The sequence below is a fragment of the Montipora capricornis genome, chromosome 2 (genome assembly GCF_036669925.1).
Source record: "Montipora capricornis isolate CH-2021 chromosome 2, ASM3666992v2, whole genome shotgun sequence".
NCBI lineage: Eukaryota > Metazoa > Cnidaria > Anthozoa > Scleractinia > Acroporidae > Montipora > Montipora capricornis.
Window position 1 is genome coordinate 32,015,248 of NC_090884.1, and position 23,919 is coordinate 32,039,166.

General features: G+C 38.9%; 1 protein-coding gene across 2 annotated transcripts in view; it reads right to left on the reverse strand.

Moving 5' to 3' along the window:
* Window positions 1-7,278: 7,278 nt before the first annotated feature.
* LOC138018486 (uncharacterized) overlaps window positions 7,279-23,919 on the reverse strand; it is a 40,572-nt gene continuing 23,931 nt past the window's right edge. The window contains exons 13-28 of one of the 2 annotated variants that reach the window (XM_068865120.1): window positions 23,374-23,661; window positions 22,565-22,846; window positions 21,921-22,249; window positions 21,212-21,353; window positions 20,221-20,543; window positions 19,591-19,732; window positions 18,344-18,463; window positions 16,860-16,973; window positions 16,291-16,404; window positions 15,746-15,859; window positions 15,173-15,286; window positions 14,600-14,713; window positions 14,031-14,144; window positions 10,278-10,388; window positions 9,169-9,200; window positions 7,279-8,563 (exon numbers count right to left, since the gene is read on the reverse strand). In XM_068865120.1, the coding sequence (XP_068721221.1) occupies window positions 9,172-9,200; window positions 10,278-10,388; window positions 14,031-14,144; window positions 14,600-14,713; window positions 15,173-15,286; window positions 15,746-15,859; window positions 16,291-16,404; window positions 16,860-16,973; window positions 18,344-18,463; window positions 19,591-19,732; window positions 20,221-20,543; window positions 21,212-21,353; window positions 21,921-22,249; window positions 22,565-22,846; window positions 23,374-23,661 (2,450 nt within the window). In that variant the 3' untranslated portion in view covers window positions 7,279-8,563; window positions 9,169-9,171. The remainder of the gene's footprint in view (window positions 8,564-9,168; window positions 9,201-10,277; window positions 10,389-14,030; window positions 14,145-14,599; window positions 14,714-15,172; window positions 15,287-15,745; window positions 15,860-16,290; window positions 16,405-16,859; window positions 16,974-18,343; window positions 18,464-19,590; window positions 19,733-20,220; window positions 20,544-21,211; window positions 21,354-21,920; window positions 22,250-22,564; window positions 22,847-23,373; window positions 23,662-23,919) is intronic. The other variant, XM_068865128.1, reaches the window with a different exon arrangement.

Here is a 23,919-nt window from a genome sequence, read left to right on the forward strand (position 1 = left end):
TTGATATTTGACTTTTATGTTATGGTTAATGGCACCTGTCAAAACAAGGTATACGCTGACCAGTATCACGTGACCGTATTGCTGGCTCAAGGTAGAGCCCATCGAGATCAGCTCATGTTAACTTGATCGCTGACCAGGTACGGGTTTTCTATTAGATCGCAGGCTCAAGCCAGGATGTCTCACCCAAACATGAACGAGGCTTCATTTTTTGCGCGCTTTCTGTTGCTCTACTCGGCTACACGGCCATACTACTTCATCTAAAACTCCTAAAAGGCAACGTTTTTCGTGTTTAGGTTGAAGACGACTTGGAAAATATTTTCTTTCTGCATTTTTCGCCGCTCTCAATCCAGTTTGACATATCATGATACATGAGACACTGAGAACAGACCCAGTTTATATGTGTTAAGCGAGATCATTTTCCATTCCGCTGTGTTGACTGTGAGTCTAACTAGACTCTCTCTGGCTGCACTCGTATATGCGTATGATTCGTCATTTTTCTAGGTGGAATAGTCACACTTTACAAACGGAAAAAAGAGTTTCCTCAGGCTTTTTCACTCCGAGTCTGCAGCTGAAATTAAGTTCTATTGGCATAGGTCAATATAATCGTTTTCGCAATTTGTACCGTGGTATTGTGATAGGTCCTTTAACTACCTCAGGGAAAAGAAAAGGGAAAACGAAAAAAAAAATCTAGAGCCTTGTAGTGGCTTTTAGTCAGGACAAACACCGTAACAGTGCCGGAAGAGCTAGCGTGCATGCAAAGAAAATTTCTTTTTACATAGCTTCCACGAAGAGCCGCATGCACCACCATTTCAGACAGGATCAGCCTCTTCTGAATAACCAATGAAAACTGACAAGGGTTGTATTTCCAATCGACTACCATAAAGAAATAATTAAAATTATTTTGTGATAGTGAACAGTGAATTCTTGCATGTGAAGGCGAAAGCGTTATCTGAGCTTACAGGGGTTATCAGTCACACTTGCCCCTCAACGATTTTGTTTTCATTTTTCGAAACTAAATTGATTGATTGACGTCCACCCAAATTTAGTTTCGAATGGCGTGTGAATGGTAACCGCTGTAACTACTTGGGAAGCAATCGTTTTGATTTGAAATAAAATGAATCTGTTTAAAATACTAACCATTTTCCTGTATGTTTAATAGAAAGGGCGATCTGAGAGAATAATTTTTCATTTCAGTGTCATGGTAAAATGCTTTTCAGTAAGTATTATACGACCATATTCCGGAATAAGGATACATAGAATCAAAGTCAAAAATCGTTTGCTTTTACAGTGATCCATATGGAAATTATGAAACACCTGCTAAATGAAATTTTAAAAATATCTTTAACCTCCTATTTGGTGAAAAACTACGCCAAACATACTACTTCAAATCATCACTGCGCCTATTCTTATTTCGTAATGGGGTCAATCGAACGAATCCTTAAGAGATCAACAAACCAATGTAATCAAGAAAATCGAGCGCCCGAAGACAACTGCTGTAATATTTAATGTCAAAGACATGATCACCCCACGATCACGAAAAAGAAAAAGCCCAGACAATTGGATGCTCTTCATACGCTACTAGATGAATCCCCTCCCAAAAGGAATCAGCATGTGACAAATTACCCAGCGAGATAAAAGTAAACATTTGCAAGACGCTGGATCATTTTAAGTGACTTTGGTTCAAGTTCTTATCACACAATTCCCACTTCCCAATTCCTGGCTTTGGAAAACCCGTAGAAAAGTATTTTGTTTTCCGTGGAAAAGTACGTTTTGCAGTGAGAAAGTAAGTTTTGCCGTGGAAAAGTACGTTTTGCCATGGCAGATGTACAGTATAATTCATGTTTTCATGAGTATAATCAAATTCAAAGAGTCTCAATGACCATGGACAGTTTGATATGTAGATCTCGTGAGAGTCTCTGTAATGCTGTAGTTTGATTGTCATTGGACTGCTGCGTGTGGGTTTTGGGGACAAAAATGTACCTTAACGTTTGTTAGCCTAATGAAGACGATTGCATGTTTGACAGTTCTGAAGGTTGTTGATGACTCCACTTATTGTAGTCGCTTAAGTTATGGATTGCTTTTCCCCCTTCCCCCATTCCAATGTTGTTTTAAAAAGCGACCAAAGACTTGCACAGTATTTTGCATCACATTATCAACATTGGTATGGGGGAAAGGGGGGAAGGACCAATATATTTTGTGAGTGCGTGCCAAATAATGCTTAAGCTAGAATTTTTGCCAAGAGTTTTGTCCAAGATTGTAGGCCACTGTACCAAATACCTGTTCAAAATTCCTTCCCCGCACTTTGCTTGATTGATTGACGTGTCCTTCATCAGTCAATCAGATCTACCTCCTTTACACAATACTCGCGTGGATTTGTGGTGGCAAGGCAGATGCACGCCATTTTGTCTTGTCTAACAGTTATTTTCCGTGAGAGGAGTTTTATCTGCGCTGCCATAAATCAAAATTGCCTTTGACTTCAATTTAAGAAATACACGTTTCAAGCATGGGGAATGTTACTTTCTGTACCTTTCCACTATATAACGCCAATTGAATATGTTGTAAGGGGTGTTCCTACATTTTAACTTTGTAATTTACCTAAATATCGTTAATAATAACAATAACAATAATCAATTCTTCAAGAGAAGACAATCTGAGAAGTAAGGTACGTAAGTTTTGATGCATGGTAATATGTTTTTATAGTTCTATGATATTCCCGCTCAGAAGCTCATGACCTTGAAGCGATTAATTCTGGCTCAGAGCTGGGGCTGTCCTTATTTGGATAAAACGTAGCTCGTGCATTTTCCCATTTTCCCATTTTATCCATATTTGGGCATAAGATCCTTAAGTCCCCAGCCTTGTTCCAAGGAAAAGAGTTGCACGTTAAACGCTTCAAGGTCGTGTGCTTCTATCTCGCGATGGTAAAATCTCTCCCCCTCTGATAAATTTCGTTTAACCTTAGTGGTCATTACCTCCAAATTAAAGGAATACAGTTGTTTAGAAACCTTTTCTTCAAATCAATGCACCAAACCACTACCCTGGAAGCAAAATTTTTATCTTGTCATAACGCACTCGTTAAATAGATCGTTGCCTTTTTAAGGCTGCCCTTAAGGACGTTTGCGCTTAAAATGTTCCCACGTACAGATTTTTTTAAACTTTCCACGCAGAAATGTAATGATCTACTTTTGCCAAAAAGGGAAAAATGAATAGGGGTCACAGTTCTCGTGATCTACTGAAAGGAAAATGGGGGTGACCGAGAATTCAAGAGAGTAAAATCGCTGCGAAGTTCTCAAAGCGATTGTTTATTCGCACTGTCACGTCAATGCGAGACATTTCCGAGAAGACCTGGGTCCACAGCTATCCCATGATGCCACAAGCGATCCTTTGCCCGAGCGAGGGTTAAACACTGGCTCGATGTTATGTTTGTTTACCTTCGGGGTCTGCGATGCATGACGTGTGCGTGACATGCGCGGAAAAATGCGCAGTAACAAAGGACACTAACGTCGTTAACACTGCTACTGCTATTTTACTTCACCGCGATAAAGAATGGAAGTGACACTATAAAAAAAATCTGCTTTCAGGTGGCAAACCACCACAAAATTTGAACTTTTTTCAACACATTATTCAAAATATTCTGATTTATTTGAGGGTCTCAATGGGGGTGTAGCAAAGACGGTACACGGTTAAAATTTCGCGATTTCACGGTGCACGCTTACTTTTTACATCAAATAATTGTTCAGAGGTTAGAAAGAACTACAAACTACACGGTTATCTGGACAAAATAATTCACGACACACGGTTAATTTTTTCCCTTTTTCACGACACACGGTTATTTTTTTGGACGTTTCACGCCACATGCTTAACCCCATTGAAACCCTCTTATTTGGTCAAAGATAACGAGTTTCAGGATGAACTTATCAATTATGAACTCTTTGTTTAGTGTTTCGAAGCAAGCAACCGTGGACAATTTTCCTGTCGGTGTACGTTGGATCAGTGGCTTGATCTGATCGGCGTTATTTCAAGTTGAGAAACTAAATATTTTAAGCAAAAGCCGATACAACGTAGATTTGATTTTAGTGATGTACTATATTTCGGCTGGCCAAACCAGCCTGAAGAATGCTGGTTTAGCCAGCCGAAATATAGTACATCACTAAAATCAAATCTACGTTGTATCGGCTTTTGCTTAAAATACTTTGTTTAGTCCACGTTTATATATGGGCTTTATTCTGATGCTTCAGTTTTAGAGACATATCTTTTAAAGTTGTTTTATATACAACAACATTGGTTGCGGTCACACTTGAGAGGAAAACCGTGTAACACTAGTGTTGACACAACTCTTGTGTCAACTCGAACTCGCCTATGCGACCACAGCCTTTCTGCTGTTTTCAATCTTCAGGAGAACACTGAACAATAGAACTTGATGTAACACTAGTGTTAACTCCCTAATGCGACCGCAACCATTGTCGACATTGACTCTAGCGACAACTTTATGTCGACCGCATTTGTTTACACCCTATATATCTAGTGGATGTGTCACTATCTATTGGAAAATGTAGTAAATGCACTGAAACACAACTAATTCAAATATTGTCCATGGTTTACGATATTCGAGTTGAAAGGAATTACTGTTGAATGCCACAATACCATTAACGCCAAATTTCAAATAGATTTCTTTTATTAGGCGCGTGTCAGGCAAAGTTAGTAATAACTGACCATAAAAAATTCAAAAAAAAATCCAGTTAAAATAAACGGGTGTCTTCTTAAGAAGGCTTAAAGCTTGGAGCTTAGGTCAAAATTTCTGATTTTTCCGATTTTAAGAGATAAAGGGGTGCCCGCCCAATCATTTCCAAAATGGGGCAACTTGTTTGGATCTTGTTGGAAATTACAGCTGCAATTTTAAAGATGGATACACAGGCACCCACTGTGAAACAGGTGAGGCGAAAGACAAATTTGAAAACTTAGTTTTTCAAACTGAAGAGCTGCAAAATGCGTATGAGTGTGTGGTACATGTTTACATTTCAAACAATTTTTATTCTCCTGCAGACATGTGTAACTGCTCAGTAAACTCGTGTAAGAATAGAGGAACGTGTGTTGATGTTGTTGGCGGACATCACTGTTACTGTAAATCCGGATACACCGCCAGCAACTGCGAAACAGGTAATGACTCAAATTGACAGAAAGATCAAGAAGGTTAAAGAGAAGATTTTGAAATGATGCCCATCAGGCTGCGTCCAGTGGTGTCGTGATTTTATTAGTTGTAATGTTGTCATCCTCCTTACCGCAGATAACTCCTTTTTGTTTTTTTAAGGCGAAAGAAGTAGAGCTCCAGGCTGGAAAGCCCTTTTACCTGAGAGCCGTGATTGTCTTTCTAAAAGGCGACTGTAAGAGAATGCCAGTATGTCTCTAAAAACTAGAGTTTGCTAGTTTATAATGGCGAAAGAAATAGGGCTCCGACTTGAGGTGGTCTGAGAGCTCGTGATCCTTCTATTTTGCGATTTAAGAGCGTCTGGGTTTTAGTAATGCTTTGTCGCGTGTAGGAAACCAGTGCGTTCCAGGGTTTGCTAGGTTTAGGCGGTTTCAAGTTTAAGGAGGAATTGAGGCTCTGACTAAAAAGTCCTTGAGTCATTTGCCCTTCCTGTAAGCGACAATAGGAGCATTATAAAAGAGGCTCATTCACGTTGATCATGGTGTTTCTGATAGGTTCGCTGCAGAGAACGTTGTATCAGGTTTCAAGACCGGTTTCGGAATTCGTTGTGGATTCCTTCGTCAGTTGCGTGCTCTAGGAGTGAGAGCGGTTTTTTGACCAAGTGTTCGTTTGGGTTGCTTCTTATAAAGCCCTCCGGATGGCGTCCCCTTAATTGATGGACCAATCATCGTGCAGCTATTATGATCCGCTCAGCGTCGCTTGGTTCGTTTGAGAACAAAGCTATGCAGATTTTGGGATCGAAAGTGAAGGGCGGTCCTTGATTGGTGCATTTGGATCCGTTTTGCTTCGCTTGATCAAGGCCAAGGGAATGCAAATTTGTGGATCTTTTCAAACTCAAAGGAATTGAAAGGGACTTGGAATATTCTCTATAGTGAGTCGCATATATATATATATATATATATATATATATATATATATATGTATGTGTGTGTATTATATATATAACTTCATAGGAGTTCAGGCTTCAGGAGTAATCATCGTTTATTGCGACGGTGCTGTTTCGTATGGTCTGAACTTATGGGACCACACTCATCAGGAAACTTTAACGATTGACTCTTAAAATACAAAAAAACTGGCAGTAAAATTTTAGATGGTTGCTATGGGGATGAATTATATTCAAACTTAGTATCTACGTGACCGATGCATAGTGTCTTGGTTGCGTTACTTTCCAGAACATCAAAGTAACGCAACCACGACACAAAGCATCGGTCACCTAGATACTAATTTTAAATGTGATGCATACCCATCCAAATGTTACTGCCAGTTTTTTTTTTAAACAGTCAATCGTTAAAGTTGCCTGACAAGTGTGGTTCTATAATTTCGGTTCAGAGTCCTCGGGATTTTTGGTCAGCGGGTGAGCGCCCAGAAAGACTCTGGGATAGTGGACTCCATTTTCCCAGAAAGCGTGGGTTCCGGTCTTATTTCGAATGCTTCAGTTTAAACGGAAACAGAAAAGAGAAAACAGTAAACAGTATAAATGGCGGGATAGAAGTGTTATTTCCTTCATTGACTGCCCCAATACAAAGCCCAATACAAAGAGGGAATAAGGGAGGCGTAAAACCCTTTCCCTCACTCTCGAACTTCTCGCATGGTCCGCCACTTTTATTCATTTTTATGCAAGAAGGAATTGGTTTGCCTTTTGGTTCGGCGGGCGAACCAATCATAGTTCAGAAAATGAGGTGAAATTATTAATATTTCATTAGATACGCTCCAGGGCCTCGAAATAATCCCTGCCCACTTAGGTTCGACTTTTCTGGCGATGACTTACATTTGACGTTCATTTAAACGAAGCCATGGAATGTGCAATTTAGTATGATTAACGGTTGGTTAACAATTCATGTAAGACAGGAACAGGTACTATTGGAGGACACTGATACAATTTTAAACAAGCGTACATTGAAAGCACAGGGAAAAGAGACATTTTAAGGAATCTCACATGCTCCCAGGTTCAAGGTTTGGTATCCCCTTTCCTCTAAATTTAATATGTGGAAACAACGATCAACAGATGTTATGACTGTGCACGATTGAAATTGAACTGAAAATATTATTCATTTTCTGGGCTTGTTTATATACTTCAGTCTCTTATACATTTAGTTTTCCACGATCTATTTACAGAAAAAAACGAGTGTTCACCTAGTCCATGCCATAATGGGCCAAGCGTGTCCGTCGTCGGTCAAATCCGGTCTGAGGTTGAATCGGTTTGCACCTAGGTTGAACTGTACTGTTAAATTACCGAGTCGAACTCGGACCCTCTAGATCTATAGTCCTGTGTCTTCACCACGACACTGCAACAAGAATATTCTCAACCCAACACAGTTCTTTTCATTATTTTCTTTTGTATTATAAGTTCTAGGCCTATTTTAGGCTCCAAAAACATTTTTTCAATTCATCTGAATTGTATTCAACCTAAGGACAATGAGGATCACCAATTTAACCTCGATAAAAGCGGATTCAACCTGAATCTAAAGTCATCCTTCTCCTGTATAATTTATGTTTGTACAATACTATACCATGCAGAGCAAACGCAAAGTGCAAGCCAAAACGGTCCAGTATCCCGTAATGTCCATTAGCTTGCCTACCATCTTTCTCACGGGGTACACTACACCATAACCATGAACATTTGCATTGTCACATGGAATCACACTGTTGATCCCGCTTACCAATGGCACATACTTTGCCCAAGAGCTCAAATAAACGACCTAAGTTACAAGGAGTTCTTGTAGATCAATGAGTGTAACGATCAACTGGTAATGCAGAACTTGTAGGTTCAATTCCTGCTTGCGGCTCTAATTTCCTTCGTGCTTTGCCAAGCAGCTACAATATAATATCCGATTCAGTGTTTTTTTATGTCTCGGAACACCATTTTGTACGTTACAATCCCTTGAAACGGAAACTGAAGTAAATCGGATGCAGGCAGAAATGAGGCTAGTTGTATAGGCTCATCTTTTCCTCACGATCATTCAAGGGACAATGATGACGATGGCGCCTTCCTCGATAACGTTGTCCATGATTATGTTTGTCAAGGATCGGGACGATGTTCGTGACAATGATAACAAAAGACGAAACGACAATTCATGCTAGGCGACAACGAGAATGATAGCAGATGGAACAACCTCGGTTTATTCAGATGTAGACATGACTAATGTAAGCAAAAAGTTTCTCCTAACGGGTGCTATTACCATATTATCTACTTAGTTTGAAAGAAAACAATCACTTTCATTTAAATGGAATTTATCTCTTTATTTTCCCTTAATACATGCATCGCCTACGATTTGATTCGTCTTCCTCAGTGTAGCGTCGTTTTGGTCTCTGTAATTCTTTCTGTATATTTGATTTTTTCTCTCCAAGAACTTTTTCGACCTAAAACAAAATAAATTATTCGATTGCACTGTAAGTACTCCCTTTTTTTGTCACACTGAAATTGTGCGGGTTGTAACCTTTAAGCACCGACAGCAGAGCAGTGTTTTGGCTTTCTTTCATCAAACCTGTATTCCGAGGGCTTCCGAAACTAGGCCGTACGATGTGTGTTGATAGAGATCATCGCGGCAAAGATGCCGTTTAACTCTTATTGTCCTTGGTAACAGAGGCATTACTTTACACAGTTTTTGGGCCTTTTTGTTTCTACGTTGACAGCGACAAGCTTTAGCGACTGTATTAAATGCGCGCATCAAAAGAAACATGACATCCATGGGTAATACTCGACGTAGTGATCGCATCAGTACAAGGGTATTTTTGAGAAAAGGGAGGTTTTGCGTCAGTTTCAATCTTTCCTTAGTATCTCCAATTTCAGGTTTCAAGATCTTTTATCCGCTTTTGTGTTTTCAGCTATTCATCCAAACGAACGTTGCGAACAGCCTAATGGAAAATCTCCGAGGCCTAGGAAAAGGCGGCATCAAACTTCAAAAGATATTTTATCCGACAGGGCATGTAATAAAGTTATGAACCGGGCCTCTTCGAACACTCACCTGTTACTCTTCACACTCATCCTCTTCTACTTCTAAAGAAATAAGATACATTTCTATCAATGGCGACTAAAGAAACCTGATATAACCTGCATGGATCAATTTTTGTTAGCGTGTGGCAAAGAAGTTTTAATACACTTTACTACTTCCGTACACCTTTTCCTTTCCTCGCTTATTATGTCAAAAAATCCGGGGATGAAATGAGCCTTTCCTTTTCTTGGTTAAGGTCATGCAAGTAATGTCAAGTAAGGTGTTTCAAATGTTCAGTCAACTAAACTGCAACAAAGTCACGCCACGATTTGCACGATTCACACTCATATCCTTTGTTTCATTTTTGTCAACCGTCCATACATACTACAAATACATGAAAGTTACATATCGTCGCAGTTAAGTGGAAACTTAAGTAGTTGTGAAGAAAGCCTGAAGCTCAGAGTTAAAAGCAAATGTTTTAGATGCTGCTTAATTAGGATGATCTCCAACTCTCATGTATTTCAATTTCCGCAGTTCAAATATATTGTAGCATTCATAATGAAAAACTGCGCACCGGTGGCTCAGTTGGTTGAGCATTGGACTGTCGTGCGGGAGGTCGTGAGTTCGACTCCGGCCGGACTAACACTCAGGGTCTTAAAATAACTGCGGAGAAAGCGCTGCCTTTGAAATTACATCCGCAAATGGTTAAGACTTCCAAGTCTTCTCGGATAAGGACTATAAACCATAGGCCCCGTCTCACAACCTTTCAATGTTCACAACCCAGTGGGACGTAAAAGAACCCACACACTATTCGTAAAGAGTAGGGCATGGAGCTCCCGGTGTTGTGGTCAGGACTGATTTCATTCATTCATGTGCTGGGTGAGATCGGTAATGGACTGATAGCGGCTGCCAGCGGCGCCTATATATGTCCGATCTCACCATAGATCCCTCGCTCGTAAAGGGTATTTGAATATATTAATAGAAAATGCGCTATATAAAATCATTACCATATATAAATTCATTACCATAACCGAAACCCATACGAAACAAAGATTTACATCATCGAATGACTTACGAGCATAGTAAACAACGGTGGAAATTTGTTAAGTGAAGGGGTCTTTATGTAAGCTGTTTATAATTACCTTCGCAAATTACTCCGATGAATCCTGGTGCACAAATACATTGGTAGCTTCCGACAAGATCCACACATGTGGCTCCATTTTTGCAATGATTGACTGCGCAGTCATTGATATCTAGGAGGAAAGCATAAAGAAACATTTTAAAGTTAACGAAGTTCGAAACGTTTATCGAAAGCCATAACTACGAGCCTCGTGTTATGTTCCGGGCCGCCAGCTAGCGGTCAAAAGTATACACTTTCAGTTTATAGGAACAATTAATTTTGGAGTTGAGGATAAACGTTCTTACTTTTTTGGCGATTTGAGCCTGAAAACGCTCTTAACATGTTCTTTAAGTTGAGCGAAATAAAATGCTATAAAAAAGATTATTTTAAAAGAAAAGATTTTACAAAGATTTTTTTAACTTTTTGGTTCGTGACTGCAGACGCCACAAGATAATAAAACGCCCATTTCCACGAGATGGAGAACGCACAAAAGAGCGGGTTAAAAAAAGAAAGGGACCGCACACTCGGAACATCGGTCTCATGGCACGGCCAAATTCAACGTTCTTTGAAGGAAGTAGGAATACACCATGATGAATTTTCACGTTGACAATCATGCGAATATTGTTAAGTCCATGGCGTCTTTATCGTCCAATACAAAAAAAAAGAAGAACAAAAATAGAAAAAGCTGTTTGATCGGGTGAACGTTCTTGCCTGAGTCTTCAAGAGTGTGGATTATAATTCCCACAAACACCTGCTCCAACTCCCACTTAGGTTAGAACAAAAACTTGACTCTAGATTGACCTTTGCAGTTGCAATCTTTTTTTTAAAAGGGTAAAATTTTACCATTGTGTTTTATATTAAATGTATCAATTTCAAAAAGTACTAACTGCAATGCCTTTATTTAAATGGCTACTAAGTGGACAATACCAAGTGGGATTATAAAATCCGAAAATACCCATTTCCTTGATAAATGGAAACTTTTTCGTTAACTTTAACACGGCAAAAACAATATGGTCTGGATAAAAGCAGTGATGAAATTAATTACTGGGTTGCCGTATGGCAATCCCAGTCGGAAAATGGGATAGTTTTCTCCGTTTTATTTATTTTTATTTTTTTCCGTGTCGGTAAAAGTCTTGCCTGTCACTCCCCTGCTAAGTAGTGTCTTTGTGCATAGAGTCTTCTACGCGTATTTTCTTAGAATCGAGAGGGTGATGGGAAATGCGTAGATTTCTCTGTTCGACACAGTAGAATGATTAACTTAACCGGCAATGGCGTCGAAAGTCATGTAACGCGAATGGCGTTTTAGTGGATCTTTGAACAAAATATACCCTTATGAAGCTCAATAATTGCAATCCAATTGGATACTGAACAAGACAGGCGGTGGAATCTTAAAAGCGACGAGTAATGGACTTCCACAACAATCTGTCGCCCGTCGAGCCGAAATCAAAGTGAGCTGCATTTCTAATACCGGTATTTTACCAAGTGTGCTGTTATGTAGAACACTGAAACCAAATGGAAAATTCTCTGGTAACTTATGAGTTCAACAAAGACAGAGAACGAATTGAACACCTTAAGTGGATCTGTGATCAACTCTGTACAGTCTTCAGGTAAAAAAAATAATTGGAAATGTGACAGCCAAGAATTATTTGAAAGAAAGCTTGTTGTCTATTTTGTGCTACATTATTCAAGGAAAAGGTTCTTCATGGAAACGGTTTGTTCCTGAAATTTTAGTTTGTTGTAATATTGCGCATATTTGACACGACTGAGTTTTTTCTCTTCACGCACGTAATGATATAGGAAGGGGTTTTTGCCTCTAATAGCAAATATGTTGTTTGTTTCAAAAAATTGTTCGCTGGAAAAGGTCGCCTTTATGAATTCATCATGTTTTATAATATGTGAGCTTAACTGGATAGTTTTTATGGCAATAGTAAAGCGTTTTCGTGTGAAAATGAGGTTAGCGTCTTTCTGTTGTGCTAACTTAATTAAATATAAATATACATTCTGCCTCGTGAGTTTGTTATTCTCGTTAACCAGCAATGGCGTCGAAAGTCATTGTAACGCGAACGGCGTTTTAGTGCATCTTATGTTGTTTGTTTCAATTAAATGTTTCGCTGGAAAAGGATTCTGTGATATTTTCTGCTTTTGTAAATTATAATATCATGTTGTGTATTGAATTTTCGAGCTTAAGGTTGAATTGTGGTACGGGAGGATATTTTTAGTATTGCTTTGTAAAGCAGGAAAGGTTCACGTAAATAAACAGGTCTGTTGGAAGCGTGCTTGAGTTTCAACTAATGAACCCCGAAATCAGCAAAAAAATTGTGAGCCGATGAATAATAAAGTAGCTGCTATTTCCAAAATGATGGAATTACCTGGTGATAAATAACATTGTCTTGGAGAGTAAATTTTTGATTTTTGACTTAGCAGAAACAATGGTCAACCCTGGGGTCAACCTCAAGAGTTTGGGCGATTGGGATCTTTGTTTTGACTTCGCTCATTTATTGTCAAACTTTATAACACTTGACAGAAAAAGAAACTTACGAAAACCCGGTATCTTGCCATCATTTGACACAGATGCTTCACTGTTTGGCGAGTAAACATGCCGCGATAACTTAGTCACGGCGCCCCCTGAATTCCGGCGATGTGCAACCAAAAGTACAATAACAAAATTATATTCTATATTCACGGTTCAACATTAATGTTGTTTACATGTCGTAAATAACTTCCTTCTGCTCTTTCTGAAAACTGTGTATCAATATTTATTTACATTTGCATCAATATTTGTTTTTGCATAAAGCAAGCTAACAAAATCTGTACCTTGCTGAGTTCGCATTTGTTACCGTTAATAGTATTTTCTGTCCAATGCTTCTGTTTTACGAAGGGGTATATGTTTTAGCTAGGTCACCTATCCGAGATACTAACCCCGCCGGACAGGGAGGGATTAACTTTAGTAAACTTTAGTATTACAAAGCTGTCAGATGCTCAGAGGGCACGCTTAAACTAGTGGTGAAAAGAAGTTGTGAGGGAGCTTGAAAATTATCACAAGCCAATGTTTCTCACTTCCCATTTATTTTCTTCAATCTTTCTGGGTTCAGTACTTTGCTAGTAACCACGTGTCTTTTCAGGCTATTTACACAAGACTTCTACCATGGCACTACAATGATAGATACCAAAACAATATCGTGCACTGTTAGAGCTACATATTACGCAAGGCCAGATTTGTTTCGTCGTACGAACGTATGAGGATCTGTGAGCCAAACGGCCTCTACTGGTATGATATCTGGGAACTTGAAAAAAATTGTCTGGAAAGGTGCACGTACCACAGGCAACCCAGTGTACCCTCACGGAGGGTCTAGTTTAAAGAAAAACACGACAATCCTGAGTTTTACGGACATGTTTCGGCAGTTGCCTCTGCCATCTTTAGTGTCAAATAAACAATAAGTTCCAGTGAAATATAAATACTAGAGAAATTACAATAATAATAGCAATAATTAAGACTATGACGATGGTAATTCAACATTTAAACCGAAAGTTTTAAATAAACATGTTTGACCTGTGCGTTAAATGTTGGTTTGTCCCAAAATATGTGCAACGCCAAACCAACACTTAACGCACAGGTCAAACATGTTATTATTGCAATTTCTCTAGTATTTATATTTCACTGGAATTTATTGTTCGTTTCACAGTGAAGATGGCAGAGGCAACTGCCGAAACACGTTTAAAATTCAGGAGTGACGTGTTTACTTTAAATCAAAATAAATATATGTTGGATGATTACTTGTCTCGCAACTGCTGCCAGAATATCCTTGCGCGCAGTCACAACGATGGCCTCCAATGAGATCCACACACGTGGCTCCGTTCTGGCAAGGATTAGGCGAGCACTCGTTAATATGTAAAAATGTAATGACACATTTTGCGATTTCACTATAGTAAACACATTGCCAAATATATTACTTTTTCGCATTTATATTTATGCTGCTCGTCATATAGAAGCCGATGGGAGAAAATTCCACTTCTCTGATGTCAAAACGGTTCACTTGATGAGCCATGTTCAAAATACAGTTAGAACGTGTAAGAAATTTTACCATTATTACCTATTTTATCAACAATGTATTACGCTAAATGGATCAATTCAAGTAAAAACTACAAGGTCTTCAAATCGCTATTGTTCGGACACGACCATGCGTGATTAGCACCAAAGTCTTATTCCTCATAATCGATCATTACGCTTTCCTTTTCTTAAAGTAGCATAGTATTTTAATCATCCAACAATACGTATTTCCTTGAGAAATGAGAACCCTTCTTCTGGCTTTAACACGGCAAAACAATATGTCACTGGATAATTACTTGTCTCACAACTGCTGCCAGTGTATCCTTGAGCGCAATCACAGCGATGGCCTCCAACGAGATCTACACATGTGGCTCCGTTCTGGCAAGGATTGGGTGAGCACTCGTTAATATCTGAAAATGTAATGACACATTTTGCGATTTCACTATAGTAAACATATTGCCAAATATATTACTTTAATTTTCGCATTTATATTTATGCTGCTTGTCATATAGACGCCGATGGGATAAAATTCCACTTCTCTGATGTCAAAACGGTTCACTTGATGAGCCATGTTCAAAATACAGTTAGGACGTGTAACAAATTTTACCATTATTACCTATTTTACCAATAATGTGTTACGCTAAATGAATCAATTCAAGTAAAAACTACAAGGTCTTCAAATCGCTATTGTTCGGACACGACCATGCGTGATTAGCACCAAAGTCTTATTGCTCATAATCGATCATTACGCGTTCCTTTTCTTAAAGTAGCATAGTATTTTAATCATCCAACAATACGTATTTCCTTGAGAAATAAAAACCCTTCTTCTGGCTTTAACACGGCAAAACAATATGTCACTGGATAATTACTTGTCTCACAACTGCTGCCAGTGTATCCTTGAGCGCAATCACAGCGATGGCCTCCGACGAGATCTACACATGTGGCTCCGTTCTGGCAAGGATTGGGTGAGCACTCGTTAATATCTGAAAATGTAATGACACATTTTGCGATTTCACTATAGTAAACATATTGCCAAATATATTACTTTAATTTTCGCATTTATATTTATGCTGCTTGTCATATAGACGCCGATGGGAGAAAATTCCACTTCTCTGATGTCAAAACGGTTCACTTGATGAGCCATGTTCAAAATACAGTTAGGACGTGTAACAAATTTTACCATTATTACCTATTTTACCAATAATGTGTTACGCTAAATGAATCAATTCAAGTAAAAACTACAAGGTCTTCAAATCGCTATTGTTCGGACACGACCATGCGTGATTAGCACCAAAGTCTTATTGCTCATAATCGATCATTACGCGTTCCTTTTCTTAAAGTAGCATAGTATTTTAATCATCCAACAATACGTATTTCCTTGAGAAATAAAAACCCTTCTTCTGGCTTTAACACGGCAAAACAATATGTCACTGGATAATTACTTGTCTCACAACTGCTGCCAGTGTATCCTTGAGCGCAATCACAGCGATGGCCTCCTACGAGATCTACACATGTGGCTCCGTTCTGGCAAGGATTGGGTGAGCACTCGTTAATATCTGAAAATGTAATGACACATTTTGCGATTTCACTATAGTAAACATATTGCCGAATATATTACTTTTTCGCATTTATATTTATGCTGCTTGTCATATAGACGCCAATGGGAGAAAATTCCACTTCTCTGGTGTCAAAACAGTTCATTTCATGAGCCATGTTCAAAATACAGTTAGGACGTGTACCAAATTTTACCATTAATACCTATTTTACCAATAATGTATTACGCTTAAGGGATCAATTCAGAAAGCAGGAACTACAAGGTCTTCAAATCGCTATTGATCGGACACGACGATGTGTGATTACCACCAAAGTCTTATAAGTTCCTCATAATTGAACATTACGCGTTCCTTTTCTTAAAGTATTTCCTTGAAAAATGAAAACCCTTCTTCTGGCTTTAACACGGCAAAACCATATGTCTCTGGAAAATTACTTGTCTCACAACTGCTGCCAGTGTATCCTTGAGCGCAATCACAGCGATGGCCTCCAACGAGATCTACACATGTGGCTCCGTTCTGGCAAGGATTGGGTGAGCAATCGTTAATATCTGAAAATACAATGACACATTTGGCAATTTCACTGTAGTAAACATATTGTCAAATATATTACTTTTTCGCATTTATATTTATGCTGCTCGTCATATAGAAGCTGATGGGAGAAAATTCCACTTCTCTGATGTCAAAACGGTTCACTTGATGAGCCATGTTCAAAATACAGTTAGGACGTGTAACAAATTTTACCATTATTACCTATTTTACCAATAATGTGTTACGCTAAATGGATCAATTCAAGTAAAAACTACAAGGTCTTCAAATCGCTATTGTTCGGACACGACCATGTGTGATTACCACCAAAGTCTTATTCCTCATAATCGATCATTACGCGTTCCTTTTCTTAAAGTAGCATAGTATTTTAATCATCCAACAATACGTATTTCCTTGAGAAATGAAAACCCTTCTTCTGGCTTTAACACGGCAAAACAATATGTCACTGGATAATTACTTGTCTCACAACTGCTGCCAGTGTATCCTTGAGCGCAATCACAGCGATGGCCTCCAACGAGATCTACACATGTGGCTCCGTTCTGGCAAGGATTGGGTGAGCAATCGTTAATATCTGAAAATGTAATGACACATTTTGCGATTTCACTATAGTAAACATATATTACTTTTTCGCATTTATATTTATGCTGCTTGTCATATAGACGCCGATGGGAGAAAATTCCACTTCTCTGATGTCAAAACGGTTCACTTGATGAGCCATGTTCAAAATACAGTTAGGACGTGTAACAAATTTTACCGTTATTACCTATTTTACCAATAACATATGGAGCAAGGGTGGCACAGTTGGTCAGTGTGCGGCCTTGGTGCAAGAAGTCCCGAGTTCGGTCCCCGGATCTCACATCCTTGTTTCGACTTCTTTCCTTTCAATGTCGCCTAAGTAGCTTTAAATACCGTTAAAACGGAGCACTGATGGAAAGATGGGGGTAAAATGAGCCCACCGTCGTTTTCCTGGGAGAGTACTCTCTAAAGAGTAAAGGAACATCCGACGTTAAATAAGGTGTACCTTTACCTTTACCTTAATGTATTACGCTAAATGGATCAATTCAAGAAAAAACTACAATCGCTATTGTTCGGACACGACCATGCGTGATTACCACCAGTCTTATATCCTGGTTTGCAATCACAGCGGTAATTTCGTCTTAAGGTTCTAATTTCCGAGAAAATGGGCTTTTTTCTCAAACATTTCAAATTTAAAATATTTCAAAAGCAGTCGTTTGTTATCCGTTTGGCAGTTGTTGCCAGTATATCCTGGTTTGCAATCACAGCGGTAACTTCCAACGAGATCCACACAAGTGGCTCCGTTCTGGCATGGATTGGGCGAGCACTCGTTAATGTCTAAAAAAAGGATGGAAATCAGTCTTTCCATCTTAAAATTCCCCCGAAATAGATATCTGCAGTTCTTTTCTTACATCTTTTAAATTCAAACACAATATTTAAAAAGGCAGCAATTTTTTTAGCTGTTTGACAGTTTATCCTGGTTTACAATCACAGCAATAACTTCCGCACAAGAGGCTCCGTTCTGAGGTGGATTGGGCAAGCATGCGTTGATGTCCAAAAATCAGACATAAATTCCTACATTTTAGATTCCCGCGATGGGTTGGTCTCCTTTCTGATATTATTTAATCAACGTTCGTTTTACGCTAAGCAAATGGTATTTCGGGGGCAAGCTATTTCTTCATTTATTTGGCCTACAATTTCCAGTATATCCTGACACACAACCTCAGCCATATCAACCCAGCAAGACATTTAAAAGTTACTCCGTTCTGATATAAATTGGGTAAGCATTTGCTGATATTAGGAAAAGAAACACAAAGTATTCTTACTAGTCTATTGCCATTCGATTTCTTTCCTTCTTTCTCATTGTAAATCTATACCTGCTATAAGATAAGCTAAAGATTTAATTTTTAAGAGCCACATCCTTACTTGTTTGGCAGTCATTGCCAGTGTATCCTGGCTTACAATCACAGCTATAACCGTTGGCAAGATCGACACAAGTAGCACCATTTTTGCATGGATTTGGTGAACAGCTGCTCCCGTCAGAACCTAAGACATGAATTAGAGAAAGATATACTATCTATCCCTTTTTTGAAAAAGTTATATCTCTGTGCGGGTGTGAGATTATAAAAAAAACTGGGAACGCCGCTCCAGTTACAGCCACAAACGTACAGTAAATACCTCTGGTAACTTCTATATAAAATACTAAAGAGAGAAGTGAGCTCGCACTTATCTGGACAATTTAAGTAAGGTGGCTCCAAGGGGATATATTGTCCTGTGTCTTCATCACTACACCACAACACAGGTCTTTTCAATATTTACTTTCGTACAATAAGCCAATTTATATCCATGTATATAATGACCATAATCCTAACCTGACCCTAACTTTTCTCTAGGCTTAATTTAGGCTCCAAAAAAAAATTCTTCAATTCATCTTAGTGCGTATTCAACCTAGGAAAAATGGGGATCATCATTTTATCCTAGGTAAAAACGGATTCAACCTGAAAACGGATTTTAGAGGCAACATATATATTTGAATTGCGCGCCACAGACAAAAGGTGGAAGTAATCCTCGCACTTAATTGGACAATTTAAGCAACTGTCTCTTAGAGACACTTGAAAAATTCAGTTGGCTTCAACGAGATTCGAACCCATGACCTCTGCGAATCCTGTGCACTTCTCATGAAGTCAGTCAGTTAGGAGCAGGTCAGTTTGTTGAGCTCAGTCCCGTAAAGGACTCGGTAAATGTAAGGAATGTATATTTGAAGCGCGGGTTATAGGCGAAAGAGAGAAATGATACTCGCACTTATCTGGACAATTTTTCATACATTAATTAGCTTAGTTGCTAGAGCATTGCACCAGCATTGCAGAGGTAATGGGTTTGAATCCTGTGTCTCTTTCGTCTATATCCCACGATGCAAATATACATTCATATCATCTAAAATACTCTTGATAAAACACTTATAAAAATGATTACCGCATGCTAACTCGTTCTCATGGAAATATGAAAAGCAGTGAATTTTGTATGTTAACACCAGCCTCGTTTCTTTTTTGTTTTTCTAAGGCCAGGCAACTGAGTACACGACTCTAAAAAATAATTTCTTTGGTCTTGCCTCAAATTGGCCGTTGATTGCATTTGCAATTTACTTCTTAATCTGCTGATGCTTATATTATTACCTTGGTTACAGCCATAAATTTCCACCCTCATAGAAATGTGGCCGTGCCATTGGACTGGTCGAAAACGAATGAAACGCGCAGTGACTGTCGGACGTAATTCATGAAATACAACTGTGTGTTGGTCCTTATTTCCAGGAAATTCCTGTGAAGAGAAAGATCAATAGATTTTCCCGAAGTTCAACACACATTCGTCTAGAACACAGATGTCAATCCTGAGGAAACGTGCTCTATCTCTAGATTAATTTAGTTTATGTGCCACTTGACAAAGTCATAACAACACAAGCGCTGTAGCTATCATCTGAGGTGAGTTGCAATGTATTCACATTAACTAACCCTGGCAGAAATCGACTTGAAGATACTGCCGCTTTTTTACAACCCAATCATTATTGAACACGGGAAAGTCAGAAATCAGAGTTTTGGAGGCCATTGCCAAACTAAGGCACGTTTCACAGGGTTGTTATTTTATTCGCATTTATTTTGTTTTATTATTAATTGTTTACTTATTCATGCAATTATTGTCACTTTGTAATTTTTGTCATAAGAAACTTCGTTTCTTGACAGGTCTTGTTGATGCAATGTTATACGGAAAAGGAAAATTAAAGTTCTCAACGGGGTATTAATTTATCTTACCTTGTGGGCTGTCTGTCCTGCTTCGACGTAGTAGAGGAATGTGTTTCCATCGTTACTGTACTGTAACTTGTATTTTGTTACCCACTGCGGGTGATCATGTCTTCCTTGGGACGCCACACGTGTCACTCTAGAATATACTCCCAGATCAATCTGGAGCCACTGATTGGCATCGTTTCTCTTTGCAGACCAGGAATCTGCTTTGGTAGTCGATTCAAAAAATAGTCTACCCTGTGAGTCTGCGTGATTTAGATCCCACTCTGAAGAGGCACTCATTTGATTATCTGTGATCGCTCCACTCTGTACACCAAGGGCACTCTGGCAAGCTGATGATTATCAATGCACCTGACTGTCAGTGTAGCTCCTTTATTTTACGCGGGACGCCATAGGCAGACCACGCCTGAAACCCAGGCCGTTTTAGCTTTGAACGAAGTTACAAATGGTATTTCCTCGTCTAAAAAGTTAACTTTTTTCGCTGGGGTTATTACTGAGATTGGTGGCCTCTTAGAATACTACTTTTCGTGAACATAAAATAAAAGAAAAAGCGATATTTGAAACGATATGTGACCTGAACCTTGTCCATAATCTGTTTTTGTTTTGTTTTTGTTTTTTTTTTGTTTTTGTCTTTTTTTTTAATTAGAAGATTTTCCACAGATGAACTTGACACTAAGGGCATTCAAAAGGATAAAATCAAATCATTTTCAGCGGGAATGGAAATGTAAAGAGTGCAATTACAACGAACTCCGCAACTCTATTTTAACGCACGACACCATATCAAGCGGTGGGAAAGTATGTTTAGCCAATCCTCGCATATGAACCTTGACTATCACACTTCCAGGCACCAAAATGCCCACCTTTCTAAATAGATGTCTTTTTTTTTTTTCAAAGTGACCCTTAAACTTATTTTAATGGTAATTCCACTTTAAGCCGTATTAATTTAGTTGATAATTTTGTTTTTTGTAAAGTCGATGGAAAAAGAATATATCATGATTACCTTGTTTGCAGCCATAGACTTCTACTCTCATTGATATGTGGTTATGCCAATTGACAGGTCGGAATCGGATGTAACGCGCCGTGATCGGAGGGTTTAATTTGTGATAGATGATTGTATCTTGATCCCAATTTGCAGTAAATTCCTTGAGCATGAAAAAAGTAAGTCGCTGTTAGACAATTAGTTTGGAGAAGACAAAGTATTTTTGTTGACTGGCTAAAGATCCTTGGCACAACCAATGAGAGATACAAGGAAGAAAGTCCACGAATGATGACAATTAGCTATTATTCCACTAGCTCGCGCTGGATATGAGATGGCGAATATCCAACGAGGCACCTTATTGGCTATAACCAGTCTCATATCCATCAAGTGCGAAAGGAAAATTGTCTTATTTCATTAGATTTTGAACACTTGGACACTTGCGCAATACCCAATCAATAATTATTGAATTTTTAAGTAGGAGGCTTTTAAGAAAATAAAAATTCCTTGGTAGGAAAGTGGTCAGAGAAACCATAAGAACGCTCGAAAAGCTTACTTCATTCCTGCGAAAAACTAGCTCGGAAATTAATATAAAGGTCAAGGATAGAATTTTTCCACTGCCGGGTATGTCCGCCTGTCTTGTAGACGAACTAGGGATTTATTTTTAAGAACCGCGAGGGTTAATTCCTTCAAACCGGGTTACGAAGACGAACTGCTTACCATCACATCTTACCTCGTCAACGGTCTGTCCTTGCTCCTTGTAGTATTGGAAGATAAATCCATCGTTGCTGTATTGCAGTTTGTACTTTGTAACCCACTGGTCCACCTGATTCCTTCCTTGTGAAGCTACAGCAGTCACTTTAGTGTACCATGTTCGCAGATCAATCTGCAACCATTGATTCTTATCGTTATTCTTTGCGGACCAGGCACCTTGCTTTATTCCTGACTTTTGGAAGTTAAGTCTTCCCTGGATGGCGGCGTGATTTGCATCCCACTCAGAAGACGCTTTTATTTGCTCATCTTTGATTGCACCACATTCCATGCCAAGAACCTGTTGACATTCTGTTTTTCCAATTGAAATAAAATGTTGCTGTCAGAAGTCGTCTTCGCATTTACACTGTTATCTGTTTACATTCACAGAGAGACTTCACAGCAAACTTAGTCTAGTTTCAATTATTTAACGATATATAAACAGCACGTGAAATAAGTAAGCGAAATTTCTCCATTTAATTAAAGGAATTTCTCTCTTTAAAGCAACTAACCGAATGATATGGTTATTTTTTTCGAAAGCAGGTTGATCATGGAAAGAAAATTAATTGAAGTCCCTAGATTCAACTAAAAAGAAACTACTCTACTCCTCGTAAATAGGTTCCCTACCGATCAAATAAACATTGTTTGCCAACGCGCCGCCTTCACCGTCATCTTTGCATGCAATACTCTTTCCATATTTGTCGAAAGTGTTTTCTGCTGTGTTACTGGACGCACACCAACCGCCATCTTGAATGGCAAACACTTGAAATCCCTTTCGGAGAGTCGCGACGGCGCACTTAGAAATTGCATGCTTACGAGCTTGGTAGTTATCGTCTAAAGGAGGACCTTCAATTGGTGGAATTGCACGATTTCCTGTGTCTTTGAAGCATCCATAGCTTGTAAGGTATTCTGTTCATCGAAGTAAAAAGGAAAATGAAAGGAAATAGATGACATTATTTAGGCTTCCACCTTTTCCAATGTCGCCTGGGTACGAAATCATGAAAGCTAGGAAAGGCTTCAAAAAAGGTGTTCTCATATTTACACGGAATGTAATTTCTGAGAGTTGAGTGACCTGGAAACAAATTAATCAGAAAGTAATATTCTGGTTTTGCGACTGAAAGGCACGGGCTCTTGTGATTTTGATCGCTATATTAGCTTTTCCTTTTACTTCAGTCGACTTTTGTGGTTTTATTATGAAGGGGCGCTAGGGGGTTACCTCTTTCCCGAGGTTCAGAGCCGCTGCTTTAGATGGGGAAACGCTTCCACCCTTTATGACCACAGACGAGAAGTGGCTCTTAATGCTTTTGTATTGCAACCAGTGTCTGTAGCGTGTGTATTCATCCCATGGCTGACTGCACATTTGACTTTGAGTACTTTGAATGCTAATTTTAGTGGAGTCAGAATTTGCAAGTTGCCGAGGTGGCAGAAGACTTTACCTCGAATGAAATAGACCTGATTACCCCAGGCTCCACCCTCTCCGTCGGATGCACAAGTGTGGTATGGACCATATTTGTCATACGTGTTTTCCGCCGTGGCACTTGACGCGCACCATCCGCCATCCTGAACAGCAAACACCTTATATCCCCTCTTTTTGGCAGCTTCGTAGCATTTTTCTATTGCATTTGTCCTCGCCTTGTAGCCTCCGTCCAGGATTGGGTCTTTCCCTTCTAAGGTATGGATTGCACGATCCCCTGTGTCTTTGTAGCATCCGATAGTTTCGTAAGCTGTGAATGCCCGAAAAATATAATGACTGTTGACGACGACCGAGAAAATTTCTGAATTTCTCAAAAAAAAATATATATATATATAAAGAAATAAATAATAATAATAATAGTAATAATAATAATAATAATAATAACAACAACAATAATAATATTAACCAGGAGTAATGTTGCGAGACTGTACCTGCCGAGAAAGGAAGGGGGAAGAGGACTGATCGGCATCGAGGAGTGTGCAAGAAGGGAGAGCAAATCCCTTCATGG